The 16,993-nt window shown below is 56.5% G+C and overlaps 1 protein-coding gene across 1 annotated transcript in view; it reads left to right on the top strand.

Annotated features, from left to right (window-relative positions):
- Window positions 1–16,650, top strand: part of CNPY1 (canopy FGF signaling regulator 1) — a gene marked incomplete at its 3' end in the record, with an annotated part of 71,934 nt that extends 55,284 nt beyond the window's left edge. The window contains exon 5 of the mRNA XM_080818766.1: window positions 16,445–16,650. Within this exon, the coding sequence (XP_080674892.1) occupies window positions 16,445–16,650 (206 nt within the window). The remainder of the gene's footprint in view (window positions 1–16,444) is intronic.
- Between the last annotated feature and the right edge of the window lie 343 nt (window positions 16,651–16,993).

Raw genomic sequence — 16,993 nt, 5'->3', positions numbered from 1 at the left:
AAACCTGGTTCTTCCTGGTTCTTTCTATAGAGGAGGTGGAGGAGAGCATAAAACAAATGACCTTTCTGGATTTTGGTACAGAGAGAGTTGGGAGTAAAGCATTTAATTTGATAATAAGAAAAAAGCGAAGCCATTTCATAAATGAAATAAGGATCTGATAATGCATATTGTTTATTTGGTGCACGTCTACAAGTATCCTGTTCTCTTTGATAAGAACTTGATTTGATTTCTTAAATACTTGATCGGTCAGGAAATTAAGAAAATATATTGCTACAAATTCCAGATTTTGTCTTCTGGGATCTATATGGTGATCAGTAAAAGAAACAAGCTTATTGTATATCAGGAATGAAAATCAAATTTCCAGCTTTAAACCCTAAGTTTAAAAACTTTTTAATCTCTAAAATGTAATTGAATGCGTAAAAAATAATGAATATTTTTACAGCGAGCAGGACGGTGGTCTTTCTCAAGCATACCTTCTGAATTCAGATGATTCAGAAAGTCGATTTATGATTACACTGTGCATTCTTCAAAGATGATACCAATGACCATGTTTTGTTTTGCTGCAAACTCTATCGCGTGTGTGTGTTTTAAAAGACTTCCGGCTAACAGTTAGCATGTGTATCTTCCTACTAACTAACCTGTTATTCTCCCGACTTGGGTGTTTCGGTAGGTGTGGAGGTGGAGGGGAGGGGAGACCGTATGAGAAATCACCCATTGATCACACTTTATGCAGAACCTAGTAAACATATTGCTCTTGGGTATTTCACTGTCTCTCTTAAATTTACATTCAATGGAATCTGACTTTAATTATTTAAAATGTCAGGATGTGTTCCACACACTTCTTTTTTAAAAAAGAAATGCTCGTTGTTGGCAGTGAGAATTTTCCAGATAGGATGAGATAAATTATGCCCTCAAAGAGCAAAAACTCTCTTGCCATGTGGTCCATCATTGCCTGGAAATTTCAGCTGAGGCTTCAGCGAGGGGGGAGCTCTGAAACTTAGGAACATTTACCAAAATTAAGGGGAAGCAGTTTCCACTTTTTCCCTTCTTTTCCCCACTTCTTACTGGGAGTCAGAATTTTAAATTCATGTCACTTATTTGGGGAAACGGGAAGGCATGTGATGTTTGGACACAGCCGTGGCCGGTTAATGAGGACAGACCCTACGTATTGGAGCCCAGGGAACCTGCACTGATAGAAAATGGAAATGGGATTCCAGAATAATTAGCCCCATCTTTCAGTCAGGTAGCAAAGTTGCGATTTACAACACGGTCCCTACATCTTTACGTAAACCTGTCTATTTAAGATTAATTCAGCATTTCAGATAGCTCCGAGTCACGAACACCTCCCAGACTTGGGCTTCCTTGGTACGTGCACTGCCCACGAGCCTGACTCCTTCATGAGAGCATGACCCCGAGGCCGTGGCGGGCAGGTGCGCCCGGAGCTGGCACATCCGTGACCGTGCAAGTGTGACCTCAGGCTTCCCAGACTCTCAATGGTCATTGTCACAAAGTCTCAGATATAGACCCAGCTAACAACCTAAGTGAACCTGAGGGCTCCGTCTTCCTTCCCCCATGGAAGTTTCTCACGGGTGGTGAAGCGCTTGCTTTGACCGGAGAGAACCATGCATCTTGCCTCTAATAGCGATCCTTGAAGGTCTCTCCAAATATGGCTTTTCAGTTGTTTCTTATCTCCCAGGAAAGCTAGTCTTGTGTCGTCGAAGATTTTTGGTAGCTCCTGACTTACCTATTTGTTCTTTCCAGAAATTTTTTCCCAGCTCAAACTTGTTAAGCTCATGTAAATATTGTGGATTGCTAAGTTACTGATTAAATATATGTTTGTGGGATAGACACAATCACCGCATTTCTTACGGCTGCAAACGCGCGGGAGTTTCCCTGTAGGGCACCGTCAGGCCGTGCTGCTGTCACTAATGAGCGATAATGAGACAGAATAGTTGCTCGCTTTAGCGTCCCTCCGAGCCGCAGTCCTGCCTTCTTAATGACGCTTGTTGACCCAAACCAAAACAAAGCAAAAAGCCTGGGGAAAAAAAAAAAAAAGCAACACCCAAACACCCAAAGTGTGGCACAAAAGTTTCTCAGAATCAATGAAAAGCAACCTAATTCTGGGTCAGGAAATTTCCTGGAGGAAAAGAAGTGGGGGGTGTGATGCTCATTAAAATAATGGGGAGAGCAGGCCCGTTCGGGCAGAGGTTTCAAGTCGTGCCTCTATGGGACAGGTTCTTTGGGTCTCCCTGGGAGACTCTGGGAACCTGTTCTCATAAAGAGCAACCAAATTAGCTGCGATGCACTGTTTATATTCTGTTACGTGGATCACTACTTGCTAAGAATAAGCCAAGACCAGTGAATCCATTTCACCGAGGAGTGGAAAGTGGAATTGAGCCAAAGTCCCAAATGGGAGAAATCAATACTTGATTTACTAAGACAAGCCCTAAAAAACCAGAGTCAATAGCTGGTTATATTTGTTCTGCCTACGTCTCGGCTTGGGTTGGTATATATTCATGTATGTAATGGTTTCATGTAAATAAAAAAATTTTAAACTATCGCTCTTAAAATTCAGGTTATAATGGAATCAGAGGAGAAGCCATTCTTTGATGTGATGCTGTGGCCTGTTTTAAGATTTGACACAAATTTCGGAGCTGATCTTAAATCTCAAAGCCCACCCAATAGCATATTACGTAGTTTTATACCAAAATGTAATTAGTAATGAGAGTAAATGGTCACAACACCTGTTAGACACAAGTGTACGTTTTGTTATGATTTTCTGCCTGTAACTTACTGCCCCTTCATACATTTCCTGAAATTCTCAGATTAGTTGCCTAGATTTATAGCAAGGAACTAGATAGATAAAAGACCAAAGGAGAGAAATGAAATTGAAGTACGGAATCGTAGACATTCATCGCCCTTGCGTTACCTAGGGTAAGACGCGGCAGACGACAATGTCCTCTCCCTTAGTACTCGATGCCCCTGGCCCTCAACGTGTATTTGCTGAGGGGGAACAGCCCACTGGTTTTGTCCATTTCCAGGACCTGCCCTTCTTGGAGATGGTGATTAAATTTAATGTACTGTGAGCTCATTTGTCTGTAAGGACATTACCTGAGAAATCTAGTTTGGCTTGGGAGGTGGATCTGAACCATCAGGAGTAGAGTTCTCCACCTTTCCGGACGCTCGGAGGGCTCGGGAGACGGGTGGGAGGACGGAGACACGGACGCACGCAAACCCACCCCCGTACATGGAAATGAAGTCTGGACCCGGGGAAGTCATGTGAAGCTGGGATTGCTCCAAGGTGGACATCTCAGAGGAAAATGTGTCTGGAAATTTCTGTAATTCCTTAAGGAAAAAAAAAATCATTCCTGTGCTCCTTAATCTTGATTTTCAAGATTTTTAAGAAAGAAAAAAATATGCTAAATTGTAACAGATATAGAAAATAGTGTACGTCACAAGATAGTTACAAAACACATCCCATCTGTTAAGAAGTTCCTGGAAAACAACAAACTTGGAGACTCTGCTGGAAACGGATCGGAATTGTATTGTGATGTGGCTCATTATTACGGAACACAGATTTGATCTGGCCAGCCGCGGGTCGAGACTGTAACCCCCAAAACATAAGGGCACAAAGCGGAAGCCCGTACAGTGAGGTGAGCAGTTAAATAGGCGAGAGAACAGCCGTGTTCCCTCCAACGCCAGCGTGGGCGACAGCCGGCTGCACACTTGGCTGAGCTGGGACACACCCCCGAGCCGCGCACGTCTGCCCTTGGAGCAGACAGAGGCTCCAGGAACTTCCTCCTCCGTCCGGGGATGTTACTAAGCCAGGGTGGAAGGTATGCAGGTTCCATGAGGGAAGGTCGGACGCCCAGTGTCAGCTAATTAAGCACGGCTGAGACCCGGAAAGATCCTGTAAGGGATGAGTTAAAATATTAATACCGATTTCCAACTCCATGAATAGCGAGGTTGGCACCCGAGGAGTTAGAACGTACTACTGACATTTTATATTAAGGTTTTGGCCTCCGAGCCGCGTTCCGAACGAGTGGGAGTTCCTCTGCAGCACAGTCTCTGATACCAGCCGAGAAAGGGTGGTGGTAATCCTTGAGGTGACACCACTGTCAACAGAGAGAGAAGATTTCAATCAGGTGACTTTCATTGTCTGATAGAAATGATCTTTATGGCTTTGTTGTTCTTCATCAAAGGGCGCTGATTAAGCATCTTCATGCCCTGCGGTTTGTAGAAGAAAGCGCAGAACCAAAAAATAGTCTATTTGGCCCCCATTAAAAATGGGCCCTGTTTAAAGCAACATGGTATTAAAACAGAGCGAAGTCTGATACAAATGCGGGTTCAATGAGCGTTATTGAATTATTAGACCTTAAGGTGAAGATACACCCTTGAAATGCCTTTAGATGCCATCGGAGCCGGTGATTAAATTTTAATGCCCTAAGATTAAAGGGCCACTTGAGTGAGGTTTTTTGTTTTATTTTTTTGTTTTTGGGGGCTTTTTTGTTTGATTTGGTTTTTTAGTAGTACCCCCAGCGGGGAACAGGAGATGCCGTGAATTTGCTCCATTTTGTATACATCACGGATCCTGAAGCCTGGGCCGGTTTCCAGAGTGAAAGCGTCCAGGCTCTGGCTCAGCCATGCGTGGCGGCAGTGGTGTGGCCGTTTTCCCGCCACAAGCCACAGGAAGTCCCGTGGCCCCGTGTGAGGCACAGTGGCCCTGTGTCCAGGCCCAGTGGCCCTGTGTGAGGCACAGTGGCCCCGTGTGAGGCACAGTGGCCCCGTGTCCAGGCACAGTGGCCTCATGTGAGCCACAGTGGCCCCGTGTCCAGGCACAGTGGCCCCGTGTCCAGGCCCAGTGGCCCTGTGTGAGGCACAGTGGCCCCGTGTCCAGGCACAGTGGCCCCGTGTGAGGCACAGTGGCCCCGTGTCCAGGCACAGTGGCCTCATGTGAGCCACAGTGGCCCCGTGTGAGGCCCAGTGGCCCCGTGTGAGGCCCAGTGGCCCCGTGTCCAGGCCCAGTGGCCCCATGTCCAGCCCATGTCCAGGCACAGTGACCCCGTGTCCAGGCCCAGTGGCCTCATGTGAGCCACAGTGGCCCCGTGTCCAGGCCCAGTGGCCCCGTGTGAGGCCCAGTGGCCCCGTGTCCAGGCCCAGTGGCGCTGCAGGCTCCTGCAGGAGACGGAAGGCAGGCCGGAGCCACACTGGCGTTAGAACAAATGGGGCCAACTCCCCACGCGTCGGGGGTGGTGTTTGAACCTTAAGAAGCCTTTTTTTTTTTTTTTTTTTTTTTTTTTAAGAAACGGTTTTCCTTCTACCTGGTGACTGAGTGTCAAGCCCATCAAAGCCTTTGTTCTTCTAGCCGGGACGACTTACTCCCACAGACGGAAGTGTTCCCTGATGCACCAAGCCAGAGGGAAGGAACCACACGGGGATCCGATCCCTCCCGGCCCAGACACCCCCATAGCTCCCCCGGGGACTGCCGTGGCGTGACCCGAGCCCCTGGGGCACCGGGCCCAGGTGGGCAGCCCTTTGTCCGGTGCCGGCCGGCTGCCTTGCTCTGAGCGGCCCGAGCTTGCCCTCGAGCCTGGCTGTCCTTGCCCTGCGTCCCAGAGGAGCCAACGCCACGGGCAGCCACTGCCCCAGACAAAGCGCGGCTCCTTCCATTTGTTTTCTCCTCGACGGCAGCCCCGCTCACGGCTCTGCGCTCAGGCTCGGCCCGGAATCCCGGCTTCATGTTCCGCTCAGAGGGAGCCGTGGGCCCGAACCGGAGAAACTTCTCGCCCAAACCCTCTTCCTACCCACCCACAAGCTCACACAGACTCGATGCTGCCTGCCTGGGGCCGGGGGTGCCCCCAGCAGCCTGCGCTCCCCCCGTAACAGTCCCCCTTCGTGACAACACTTGCTGACCCCCACGTTTCATCAGACACCTGTGTGCTGTGAGGCCCCACCGTGAAAGGCAGAGGGGAGGTGGGCAGGGCCCCTCCACGTTCCGATGGGGAAACTGGGGATTTTCCGTGGGAAGGGGAGCCGTGGGGCGACCTCGCCGGAGGTGTCAGTGTGGACGCGGCTGCCCGCCACGCTGGACAAGCCCTGGGGGCCTCTTCTTCGTCCTCGAGAAGACCACCTCTTCCCGGGCCACCAGCGTTTTTGAGGTCACTCGTGGGAAAGGCAGACCCAGAAAAGACCCCGGCTGGTGTCCGGAAGAAACCCTACCCAGACCGCCTGCTGATGAGAGGGGGTGGCTGGAGCTGTGCTCCCTTCAGGGGCCGTTGGTGGGAGCGAGGGGGGGATTCCAGCAGAGCGAGGAGCTCCCACAGACCTCGGTGTCTCCTGCTCTGAGAAGGAAGAGGCAGAGACCTTGGGAGGGGGCGGTGGGCAGAGCGGCTGGGTTGTCTTTCCGCCAAGCCCCTGGCGGGCACCTTGCAGGGGTCTCGACACTCCCAGGTCACCTGTGATCCCAGCCGAGACAGACAGACCTGAGGGGGGGCAGCTGTCGGATTTGCAGACGGACTGGCAAGAACGCCGGGCCTGCGTGTCTCCCCGGGGGCCGTCGCTGTTCGCAGCCCCGGCAGCGCCTGCGGCGGGTGTCCCCCCGGACTCGCCTTGCCTGGTCGCCTGTGGGGCAGATTTGGGGCAGGCGTGTTACTTTGAGCTGAACACAAACTCAGACCGTAAAGCTATTTCCCCTCCTCGTGCTACTTTCCAGTCGAGCAGGAAGCACAGAATTCTCCTTTACAGTTAGGCTCCTGCGTTGGGGGCGTGCAGGAGAGCAGACAGAATCGCCTGGACCCTTCTGGGGTTTTCGTTTCTGTTTGACTAAGTGCCTGTGGCCAGTTTGCAGCCTGGTTGTCCTCCCTCTGAAAGCCTGACTCTGGGAGAGCGTCTCCAACCCCAGCTAGGGACCAAGGGACCCTGCTCAGCTAGGGACGCCGTGGCCTTCGCTCCCTGGTGTATCTGCCGGCCTGACCCACTCTGCCTTGAACCCACTGAGCAGACACTGCTGGTCCCTTTCCCCATCCTCCTGGGAAGACCACATTCAAGATTGTCCAGTGCCTTCTGCCCTTGCCCCTCCTGGGGGCCGCAGGGCAGGTTGGGGTCCCCAGGGGCCACACTGCGGGAACCCTGGGTCCTCAAAACACTTGGGAGGTGCCGGTCAAACAAGGGCTCGCTGGGCGCTGGACAGGTGGGTGGCCAGTGCCCCGAGCAGGAGGACCACAGAGGCGGCCCCTCAGTTTCTATGGCTTGAGTCTCCTTTAAAACCAGACAAAAAGGAAAATCTCTCTCTCTCTCTCTCACACACACACACACGCATTTTTTCCTTATAAGCAAAAAAGAAATACCTGTATTTAGAAAAATGAAGATTTAAAAAGAGAGTAAAGACACTCGTAAGTCCCATCACCCAGATAATTGTTTGCATCATATATGTAAGTGTGCATGCGTGTGTGGGAGGGCACGCGTGTGCACGTGTGTGGATTAGACGTGCAACCAGGTGTTCTCTGGCCCAGACCTTCCACTCAAAGTGCTAGGACTTTCTTCTCGTGCAACATAACTCGTCGGGGCGGCAAGGTGCTCACTCCCGGCGGGCACGGCAGCTCTAGGAGCTCGTCGCCCGTGTTGGGTCGCTTAGGTTGTTTCCGGTCTTCTGTTAGCGCGAACAGGGTGGAGGTGACTTTTGGTAGCTGAACCTTGGCCGGTTCGGAACAGTTTCCTTTGAGGGGACGTTGCAGCCGAGGAAGCGCCGTGAGTCAGCAGACGGGAGGCCGGCGCCGGCGCGGGGTGGGAGTCGCTCCCCGGGGCTTCTCGAGGCCGCGCGAAGGCCTCCAACAGCTTGGGACCCATAGGACCCGTGATGCCATCAGAGCCTAGGACAGCGCCTGCCCTCCTGAGCTGGCGCCCTGTGTGTGAGGTGTCCAGAAAGTCTTCTCATAATTGGAAGATGCCTTGTCTTCAGCGAGGACAGCCCAGGCCCTCCAGCACGCCCTGGCCGGCAGGTTCCCCAGCCGCGGCGCGGAGCCCCCGCTGGGTCGCCTGGACCTCCCGGGGACACTCCATGGCTCTCGTGCTGGCCATGCTGGGGATAACCATGAACAGGACATTACAGTCCCTCCCACATGCACCCCTTCCCGTCACCCTCACACAACCTTGTGTAGAAATACAATTCTTGTCTCCACCTTGCAGGTGAAGAAACCGGGGTCTGGAGAGACAGGAGTGGCCAGGTTCGAAGGTCCTGGTGTCCTGACTGCAGCCCCAGCAGGGGGCCCCCTCTGATGCAGTGGAGGGGGGCCCCCAAGACGGACTGGTCGGACAGGACAGTCCCTGAGGTGCCTTGGGTTCCGATGTGAGGGCACGAGGGTGGGAGGACCAGGCATCCGGGCTCACCGCCTCCAGAGCGCCCCGGAGCCCCGCGCACAAACCCTGGAGCGGAAGTCGCAGGACTCCGGGGCCGAGGCTGCTCGGACGTGGCCTTGCCTGCAGGTGACATCGCCCCAAAGCTCACGACAGGAAAGTATGTGTCAACGGGAGGCAGAGGGCACGGCCCTAATGTGGGAGGGTGAGCTCGGGGATGGGGGCGACCGCGTCCACCTGCAGCATCACGGAGGCAGGCTCGGCAGGCGGTGGTGACTGTCACGGTGTCCACGTCCGCGGACACAGCAGACTCGGGAGCTGGGGCCCAAAAACCATCCCGAGGGACTGGCTGCCCCGAATACAATAATTTAGGGTAACGCCACAGGGTCAGCCTGCGCTCCCTGCGTGCTGCGTTGGTCATTCTCCATCGTCATGACACCGTTCTTTGAACTTCCTTTTCTCTCCTTCTTGCCCTCAGAGAGCTGCTGGTCCTTTGGTAAACGTGCATTTCGCCTCTCAACCTCCCTCTAAAGCAGAGTTTCTTAGCCTCTTTTAATGCCGGGGAGACTTCCGGAAGCCTTGGGAAGCCCATGGCCATGCCCTCCTCTGACAGATACGTACACGTACATCAAGTAGATGTAGACAGTCAGCAGAAACCCAATTAGATTGAAATACTTACCAAATATATTTTAACTGTGATGTGTATCTTTGCTAATATGTTAGGTAAGAAGATGCCCTCGCAGGTCTAATCAATGATTTTGAAGAAGCGACAAGCAGAGACGGCCTCGCCATTCACCGGCAACAGCAGCAGCCGGACGTGAACGTGTCTGTGGCTTCACCGGGCAACGGGAGGGACAGAGCATCAGGCCAAGGGCGCGAAGGCGCAGGAGGCCACCGCCGCACGACCGCACTCACGGGCGGGGTCTAAGAAACAGAACAAATGAGCGAAGCGGGGAAAAGAGAAACTGGGACAAACCAAGAACCAGACCCTCCCCTGCGGAGAACACAGTGCTGGTCTCCAGAGGGGAGGTGGCGGGGGGCCGGGGGACCGGCCGGGGATAAAGGAGCGCACCTGACGGGCCGCGCCCCGGGGGGTGGGGGCGTGTGTGGACGGGCGGCATCGCTCCGTGGCACGTCTGAAACTAACACGGCACCGGACGTGGACTCGTGGGAATTAAAGTAAAAACTTAAAGGAATTGGCAACAAGGTCACAGGCAAGGCTGACTCCTCTCGTGGCATCATTCGGTCTGTTTCACGGTGGAAAGAACTGGCCGATTGCTGGTAGGCATCGGTTAGTGAGAACAGGATGCGTTTTCCCTGCCCGAGTTCACAGAACCCCGGCGAAGACCTCCTGCCCTAAAGCAAACAGAAAGAGGTCAACTTGTGCAGACAGGAAAAGGAGGCTCAGAGAGGCTCGCTGTCTGGTCTAAGGCGACACAGCAGGTCAGAACCCCACACGCGACCTTCCGCTGAAGGCAACGATCGGGCGCGCTGCGACTCAGACATCCTCCCCGCCCCTCCCGGTAGCGCCCCGGAGAGCTCATCCGAGACTCTCTCTCGAAGGTCGCCGACCACCTTTACCGCCCGTGAAGAAGGCCATTGACAGAGACACTGAAAAAGGCATTTTAGGAAATAGGAAAAGAGTTCCTGCTAATATAAAATTCAAACCTGGACCACACGTGTAGAACCACTCAATCGGGGGAATCCGAAGATTCATTTTATCACAGAAAATCTTGAAAATTCCATCCCTAGTGCTCATTTTGGGTAGCACTATAAAATTAGCAATAAGAGGGCGCCTGGGTGGCTCAGTCAGTTAAGCCTCTGCCTTTGGCTCAGGTCGTGATCCCAGGGTCCTGGGATCGAGCTCCGCATTGGGATCCCTGCTTGGCGGGGAGCCTGCTTCTCCCTCTCCCACTCCCCCTGCTTGTGTTCCCTCTCTCACTGTCTCTCTCTCTCTCTCTCTGTCAAATAAATAAATAAATAAAATCTTTTAAAAAATTAGCAATAAGACTAGTAAAAAGACTGCTTAAAGAAATCCTTCAAATCAAGTTCAGATTTAAAAGAAATGAATATTTACAGATAGGTTAACTGCTTGCTTCAACTTGCCGTATTTTGATTACAATGGAGGATGTGGTCATTGGGTCTTCGGGTCCTGTGTTGCCAAAATTCTGTACAAGATAAAGTGCTCTGGGGGTACGTAGCCCCTGAAAATACAGACAAATTTCATATGTTTCTGGAAATATACACCAAAAAGAACGAAACAGCACATTATTTTTTCTTTCAACAAATACTCCAAATGAAAATGTAGGCAATTGGATTCTCTTTTTTTTTAAAGATTTTATTTCTTTATTGACAGAGAGAATAAATCTTCTGCTCCCCAGGGGGAGTGGCAGAGGCAGAGGGGGAAGCAGGATTTCAGGGGAGTGGGGAGCCCAATGCGGGGCTCGACCCCAGAACCCTGGGATCATGGCCTGAGCCAAAGGCAGGCGCTTAACGACTGAGCCCCCCAGATGTCCCGCAATTGGACTCTTTCAGCGTTTCCATAAACCGAAGGTGTAACTTCCCCGAGGTCCCCCCCTCCTCTTACTTGTTTCCACATCTCCGTGGGGTCAGGATTACTGCGCGCCCGCACGGGGTCATCGCTCCCCACCAAAGATGCTCCGAGGCACCGCAGAGATTTCATGGGAGGAAGGGACCTGCGCTCCCTCCAGGGCTGTCTTCCTCGCTCCTGTCTGACCAGAGGTGGTCACCGCTCGTACCCCGTGGCTCCCCACCTGAACTCCCTCACCCCAAATCAGCCCCTCTCCATCTGTTCCTGCTCCGGGCTCGCCGGCGTGCCACGGCCAAGGCGGTACTGGACGCTCCTCCAGCAGCTCCCCCTCCTCCGGCTGCTCCTCCTCCAGCAGCTCCCCCTCCTCCGGCTGCTCCTCCTCCAGCTCCTCCTCCTCTTCCAGCTCCTCCTCCTCCTCCAGCTGCTCCCCCTCCTCCAGCTGTTCCTCCTCCTCCTCCTCCAGCTCCTCCTCCTCCTCCAGCTCCTCCTCCTCCTCCAGCTGCTCCCCCTCCTCCAGCTGCTCCCCCTCCTCCAGCTCCTCCTCCTCCTCCAGCAGCTCCCCCTCCTCCAGCTGCTCCTCCTCCTCCTCCAGCTGCTCCCCCTCCTCCAGCTCCTCCTCCTCTTCCAGCTCCTCCTCTTCCAGCTGCTCCCCCTCCTCCAGCTGCTCCTCCTCCTCCTCCAGCTGCTCCTCCTCCAGCTTCTCCTCCTCCAGCTCCTCCTCCTCCAGCTGCTCCCCCTCCTCCAGCTCCTCCTCCAGCTCCTCCTCCTCTTCCAGCTCCTCCTCTTCCAGCTGCTCCCCCTCCTCCAGCTGCTCCCCCTCCTCCAGCTTCTCCTCCTCCAGCTCCTCCTCCTCCAGCTGCTCCCCCTCTCCAGCTCCTCCTCCTCCAGCTCCTCCTCCTCTTCCAGCTCCTCCTCCTCCTCCAGCTGCTCCCCCTCCTCCAGCTGTTCCTCCTCCTCCTCCAGCTCCTCCTCCTCCTCCAGCTGCTCCCCCTCCTCCAGCTGCTCCCCCTCCTCCAGCTCCTCCTCCTCCTCCAGCAGCTCCCCCTCCTCCAGCTGCTCCTCCTCCTCCTCCAGCTGCTCCTCCTCCAGCTTCTCCTCCTCCAGCTCCTCCTCCTCCAGCTGCTCCCCCTCCTCCAGCTCCTCCTCCAGCTCCTCCTCCTCTTCCAGCTCCTCCTCTTCCAGCTGCTCCCCCTCCTCCAGCTGCTCCCCCTCCTCCAGCTTCTCCTCCTCCAGCTCCTCCTCCTCCAGCTGCTCCCCCTCTCCAGCTCCTCCTCCTCCAGCTCCTCCTCCTCTTCCAGCTCCTCCTCCTCCTCCAGCTGCTCCCCCTCCTCCAGCTGTTCCTCCTCCTCCTCCAGCTCCTCCTCCTCCTCCAGCTGCTCCCCCTCCTCCAGCTGCTCCCCCTCCTCCAGCTCCTCCTCCTCTTCCAGCTCCTCCCCCTCCTCCAGCTGCTCCTCCTCCTCCTCCAGCTGCTCCCCTTCCTCCAGCTGCTCCTCCTCCTCCAGCTCCTCCTCCTCTTCCAGCTGCTCCCCCTCCTCCAGCTCCCCCTCCTCCAGCTTCTCCCCCTCCTCCAGCTGCTCCTCCTCCTCCAGCTGTTCCTCCCCCTCCTCCAGCTGCTCCCCCTCCTCCAGCTGCTCCCCCTCCTCCAGCTGCTCCTCCTCCAGCTCCCCCTCCTCCAGCTGCTCCTCCTCCAGCTCCTCCTCTTCCAGCTCCTCCTCCTCTTCCAGCTGCTCCCCTCCTCCAGCTGCTCCCCCTCCTCCAGCTTCTCCTCCTCCAGCTCCTCCTCTTCCAGCTGCTCCCCCTCCTCCAGCTCCTCCTCCTCTTCCAACTCCTCCTCTTCCTCCAGCTCCTCTTCCTCCTCCGCCAGCAGCTGCCCCTCCTCCAGCTGCCCCCCCAGCTGTCTCTTTCCACCAGCTGCCCCCTCCTCTCACCACTTCCTGCCCCCCCCTTCCCCCTCCCCCTGCTTCTCCAGCAGCTCCCACCCCTGCCTCCTGGCCTTGCACCCCTGTAGTCCCCGCAGCCTGAGCTCTGCCCCTCTCGCTTCCTGGCCGGTTGCTGCTTCCCTTCCTCTCCGCATCATTCTTCCTCCCTCCAGGTTTCTGGATCCCAGAGGTCCGGTGCGACAGCCGTTACAGAGCAGGCTGACTATACGGCAAAGCCAGCCCCACAAGTCTAGTTAACATCGTCACCTTACAGTTACCAGATCCTCTGTGTGTGACGGGGACTTTGGAGATGCCCCCTCTTAGCCGTGGTTAGATACACACCCCGGTGCTGCCAGCCACAGCCACCAGGCTGCCCGGCACAGCGTTTCCCGGAGATACAAGCATCTGGTCGTTGTGCCCCACACCCGAGTGCCCATATTGTTACAGGTCTACTGAACCTCAGTAAAAAGCAAGGGGGGAGGCAGGGAGGGAGGGAGGGGGGAGGGAGGGAGGGAGGACTCGGGCAAGTAATGCACAGCAGGCTGAGAGGAAAGAGCTTGCCACGGACCCAGGAGAGCCGGCGGGCAACCTCGGGCCATCCCTCACCCTTGGCTCTGTGTCTGTGCGGTGCTGGGAAAGCGAGGGGCCGAGCTCCTCGGCCGCCTCCCCGATCCGAAGGTAGCGCGGTCAGGCTCTGCTCAGTGGAGCCGTCCCCACCGTCCTCCTCGACTGCTCCTGTCCACGTGTTTCGGCCCCGCTTCCGCTCCCCTCGCCGCCCCCTCCCGCCCTCAGGAGTCCCTCAGAGGCTCCACAGGCTCTCCTCTCCCTGGCCAGCTGTCCCCATCCCTGGGGCCGGACGACACCTCCACCCGCCCCTCACCCCCCTGCCCTGCTCCTCCCACGAGCCTCATCTCCGGGCCAGTCTGGCTTCGCTCTGCGCCCTTTGTGGCTTTGTCTTTCCTTCTTTTGCTTTCATTTCTGTGGGTTTCACTAAACTGTTTGCACACTTCTAGAAAAATTTCCGTCTTCGCCATGAGCCCGTTCTCTCGGGCCCCATCGAGTGGGCCGCCGGGCTTCCTGCGCCCCCGAGGATGCCTGGAGGCACCATGGCAACAGCCCGAGGGGCGGCCGGCCTCCAGACCGGCTCTGAGTCCCGCCGCACCGTCCTCATGCAGAAGGGACCTCGGGCCGTAAAGGGAGAAGGTTCTGGACCCCTAGCCCCAAGCCCAGGTGCTTAGACAGCTCCGGCCTCATGGGTCTTGGGGCTGAGCCGCCGGCTAGGCACGAGGGGGGCTTTTCTCCAAACAGCTCCTTGCCCGTCAGTGACACGTGTCCCTAAACACTGTCAGGTAATGGTAAGTGTCTGAGAATGACACCTTCACGCCAGGACGGAAGAGAACGCTGACTTGTAGCAATCCCCACGCTGGGGAGGAATTCCAGCCTTGCCTAGGGGCCCCCTCCGTGCTGCACCCTAAGACTTTCTCTCTGACCTGCTTCCTCCTGCGGAAGGCTGGCACCCCGAAGTCAGGCCGGTCCCTGACTCTCTGCCCTGCGGCCAAGCCTCCTGGCCTCATTGTCCCCACACCAAGCCCTGCCCTGATTAGAAATGTAAAAGACTGGTGGGAGCAGAAGCCCCCGCACTTCCTGAGATGTTCCTCCTTTTCTCTCTGGGCCTCAGCTCTTCCCACTTTTAAAGTCCCGGGCACACAGAAAACGCAGCCGAGCGTGCAGCCCGGCTCGGCCCCTTCCGGGCTCAGGCGGACTCTGGGAACGGCTGCCCGTCACCCTTTGCCTTCTGGTGGCTTCTGAACCATGACGTCCCGCTCAGCGGTGCTCGGGACAATCCCTGGGAGCAAGGGGCAGGCCAGGGGCCGGGGCCCTGGGAGTGGCTCCCCCAGGAGATTGTTTCCTGTCGTGAGGATCCCTCCTTCTCTGCTGACCCGGGGTGGGGATGGGATGCACCTGAGAGGGACAGCCAACGACACTTAGCAGCAAAGCGGTGTCGCCCCGAGGCTCGGTGGCCCCGGCCTGGGCTGGGTGGAAGGGAGGGGGGGTGTCCGGACAGGGCCCTGCTCTCCCCTGACCAAGGAGAAGGGAGTCCAGCCCAGCAGGAGCAGGGGCCGGCTCGGCGGGGGCGACCCTGTTCTGCCAGCCTCCAGCCTCAGCCGCCTCTCTCAGCCTCCATTTCTTGGGGTTCCCGGCCGAGGCCTCCTGGCCCAGTGCAGGCTGCTAGCTCTTCTCTCTGGCCCTCCGTCCATCCGCCCCGTCTCCGCCCCCAGATAGGCCTCCGGCCGCGCGTTTCCGACCACAGCACGCTCCACGGCCTGCCCTGGCTCCCTCGGCCGTCCACGAAGGCAGGCTCCTTGCCGACTTCCAGCCTCTATGTTCTCCACCTCCTCTCTGGGCCCAGCCCGGCAGCCAGGCAGGGGCTCCTTCCGACTTCCCTGGGGGCAGGCCTCTCCCCACCCCAAACCCTGCTGGTCCCACCGGCATTGGGGCCCCCTCCAAGTGCACAAACTCACGCCCAGCCACCGTGTCTGGGACTCAGGGCCCGCCAGGACCCTTCTCTGCCGGTGGGCACTCATCCAGGAGTGAGAAAGGCTGCAGCCCTGGGGAAGCATCTACCTGGACCTAGATCGGAGTTCCCAGCAGAGCGTCCCACCCAGGAAGGCCCGCGATCCCATCCCCTGACTGTCCGCCCACCAGCACTCTCCTTCTGGTGGGAAATTGCTCAGCCCTTAATTCCCAGCTCTGCCCTCTGAGCCTGGGTTTCTCTGCCTGTAACATGGGCAGAGGACAGTCTCGATGGCACAGTCCTGGTGTGAGTAGTAGCGGAGCTAACTACAAAGTATGCGTCACACAGTCACACTACGTGTACGGCGACCACAGAAGCTGTCGTTTGGCCTGAGACCCTGGAGCTGGGAGGACTAGGAGCAGCCGCTCAGGGGCCCCGGCGTGAGCAGAGCACCCTGCGGTTGCCCACCTCCAGCTCCTACTGTACAGAAAGTCTGCAAATACTGACGGACGTGAAGTTTGAAATGATCAGATTTCCTGTTAGACAAAGCGGAGAATGCCAGGAGGCGTCCTGGCATCTCTCTGTGTGACAGGAGGGCTGGACCCGGGGCTTTGTTCGAGGGGAGAGGACTGAGGGGAGGACGCCAGGCAGAGTTCGCTCCCCAGGCAGAGCGGGATGGTCTCCCTCAGGGCTGCTGGGGAGATAGAATGAGCCAAGAGCCATCCGGGTCCTTTGACAATGATGTGGGGGTTCTCGGGCTGCTCTGAGTCCAGGGCTGGGGTGGGGTGTCCCAAGGGCTACAGCTGCTCCCCAGAGCAGCAGGGCCCCGAGTGGCAGGGAGCCCTGTCCAAGGGGATCAGAGAAAGATCAGCGACCGGCAGGGGGGTGCAGAGCTCAGGACGGGCTCCAGTGTCAGACAGGGAGGGACTGACTAGGAACCGAGCCAGGAGGGCGGCCACCTCTAGTCAAGGACTCCTGGGTATGCGGTGACGGCCAGAGGCTACACACAGAACAAAGAGCACATATCAGGTTCAGTGGGCACAGCTCAGACAACGATCGCCAGTATCCCCCGTCCCTGTACCATAACTTGGCGCATTCCTGCCACAGCTGCCCGGTCAGTCCCTTTCCCCGAGCTCCTTACCTTGAGGAGTGGCCCTGGACTGATTCTCTACGACAGTGTGAGCGGACACACTGCTCCCCCTGGGGCTGCCCCCTCTGAGCGGGGTCTCTCGGCTGGGAACCATCAGGGCTGGGGAGGAGTCATGCTGTCCCACGCCGTGGCCACCAGCCCCATGGGCAGCTCATTTAAATGAGCTAAGGTTAAACAAAACTCAAATTTGGCTTCTCAGGTGCACCAGCCACACTGCGAGTGCCCGGTGGCCACGTGGGCTATCGGCTACCATGCTGGACAGGGCACCCGCAGAATGTTTTCGTCATCACGGAGAGTCCTGTTGGACAACAGCGGGGAGGGACGTGGGTTTCCAAATGATTCCCTGGACCAGAGCTTCGCACCCTCTATGTCCCCTTCCCTGCAGAAGCGTGTCATCAGAGAAATTAAACCTCTGTGTTCTCGACAGATACACTATGTCTTGGGGCCTCTTTGTTACAGCCACCTGTGCGTTTGTGGCCGTACACATCTACATACGTATCTGCTGG

The sequence above is a fragment of the Martes martes genome (genome assembly GCF_963455335.1).
Source record: "Martes martes genome assembly, chromosome: 11".
Taxonomy (NCBI): Eukaryota; Metazoa; Chordata; class Mammalia; order Carnivora; family Mustelidae; genus Martes; species Martes martes.
Note: the sequence above shows the minus strand (reverse complement) of the source record. Positions and strands in the feature narration are given on the sequence as shown.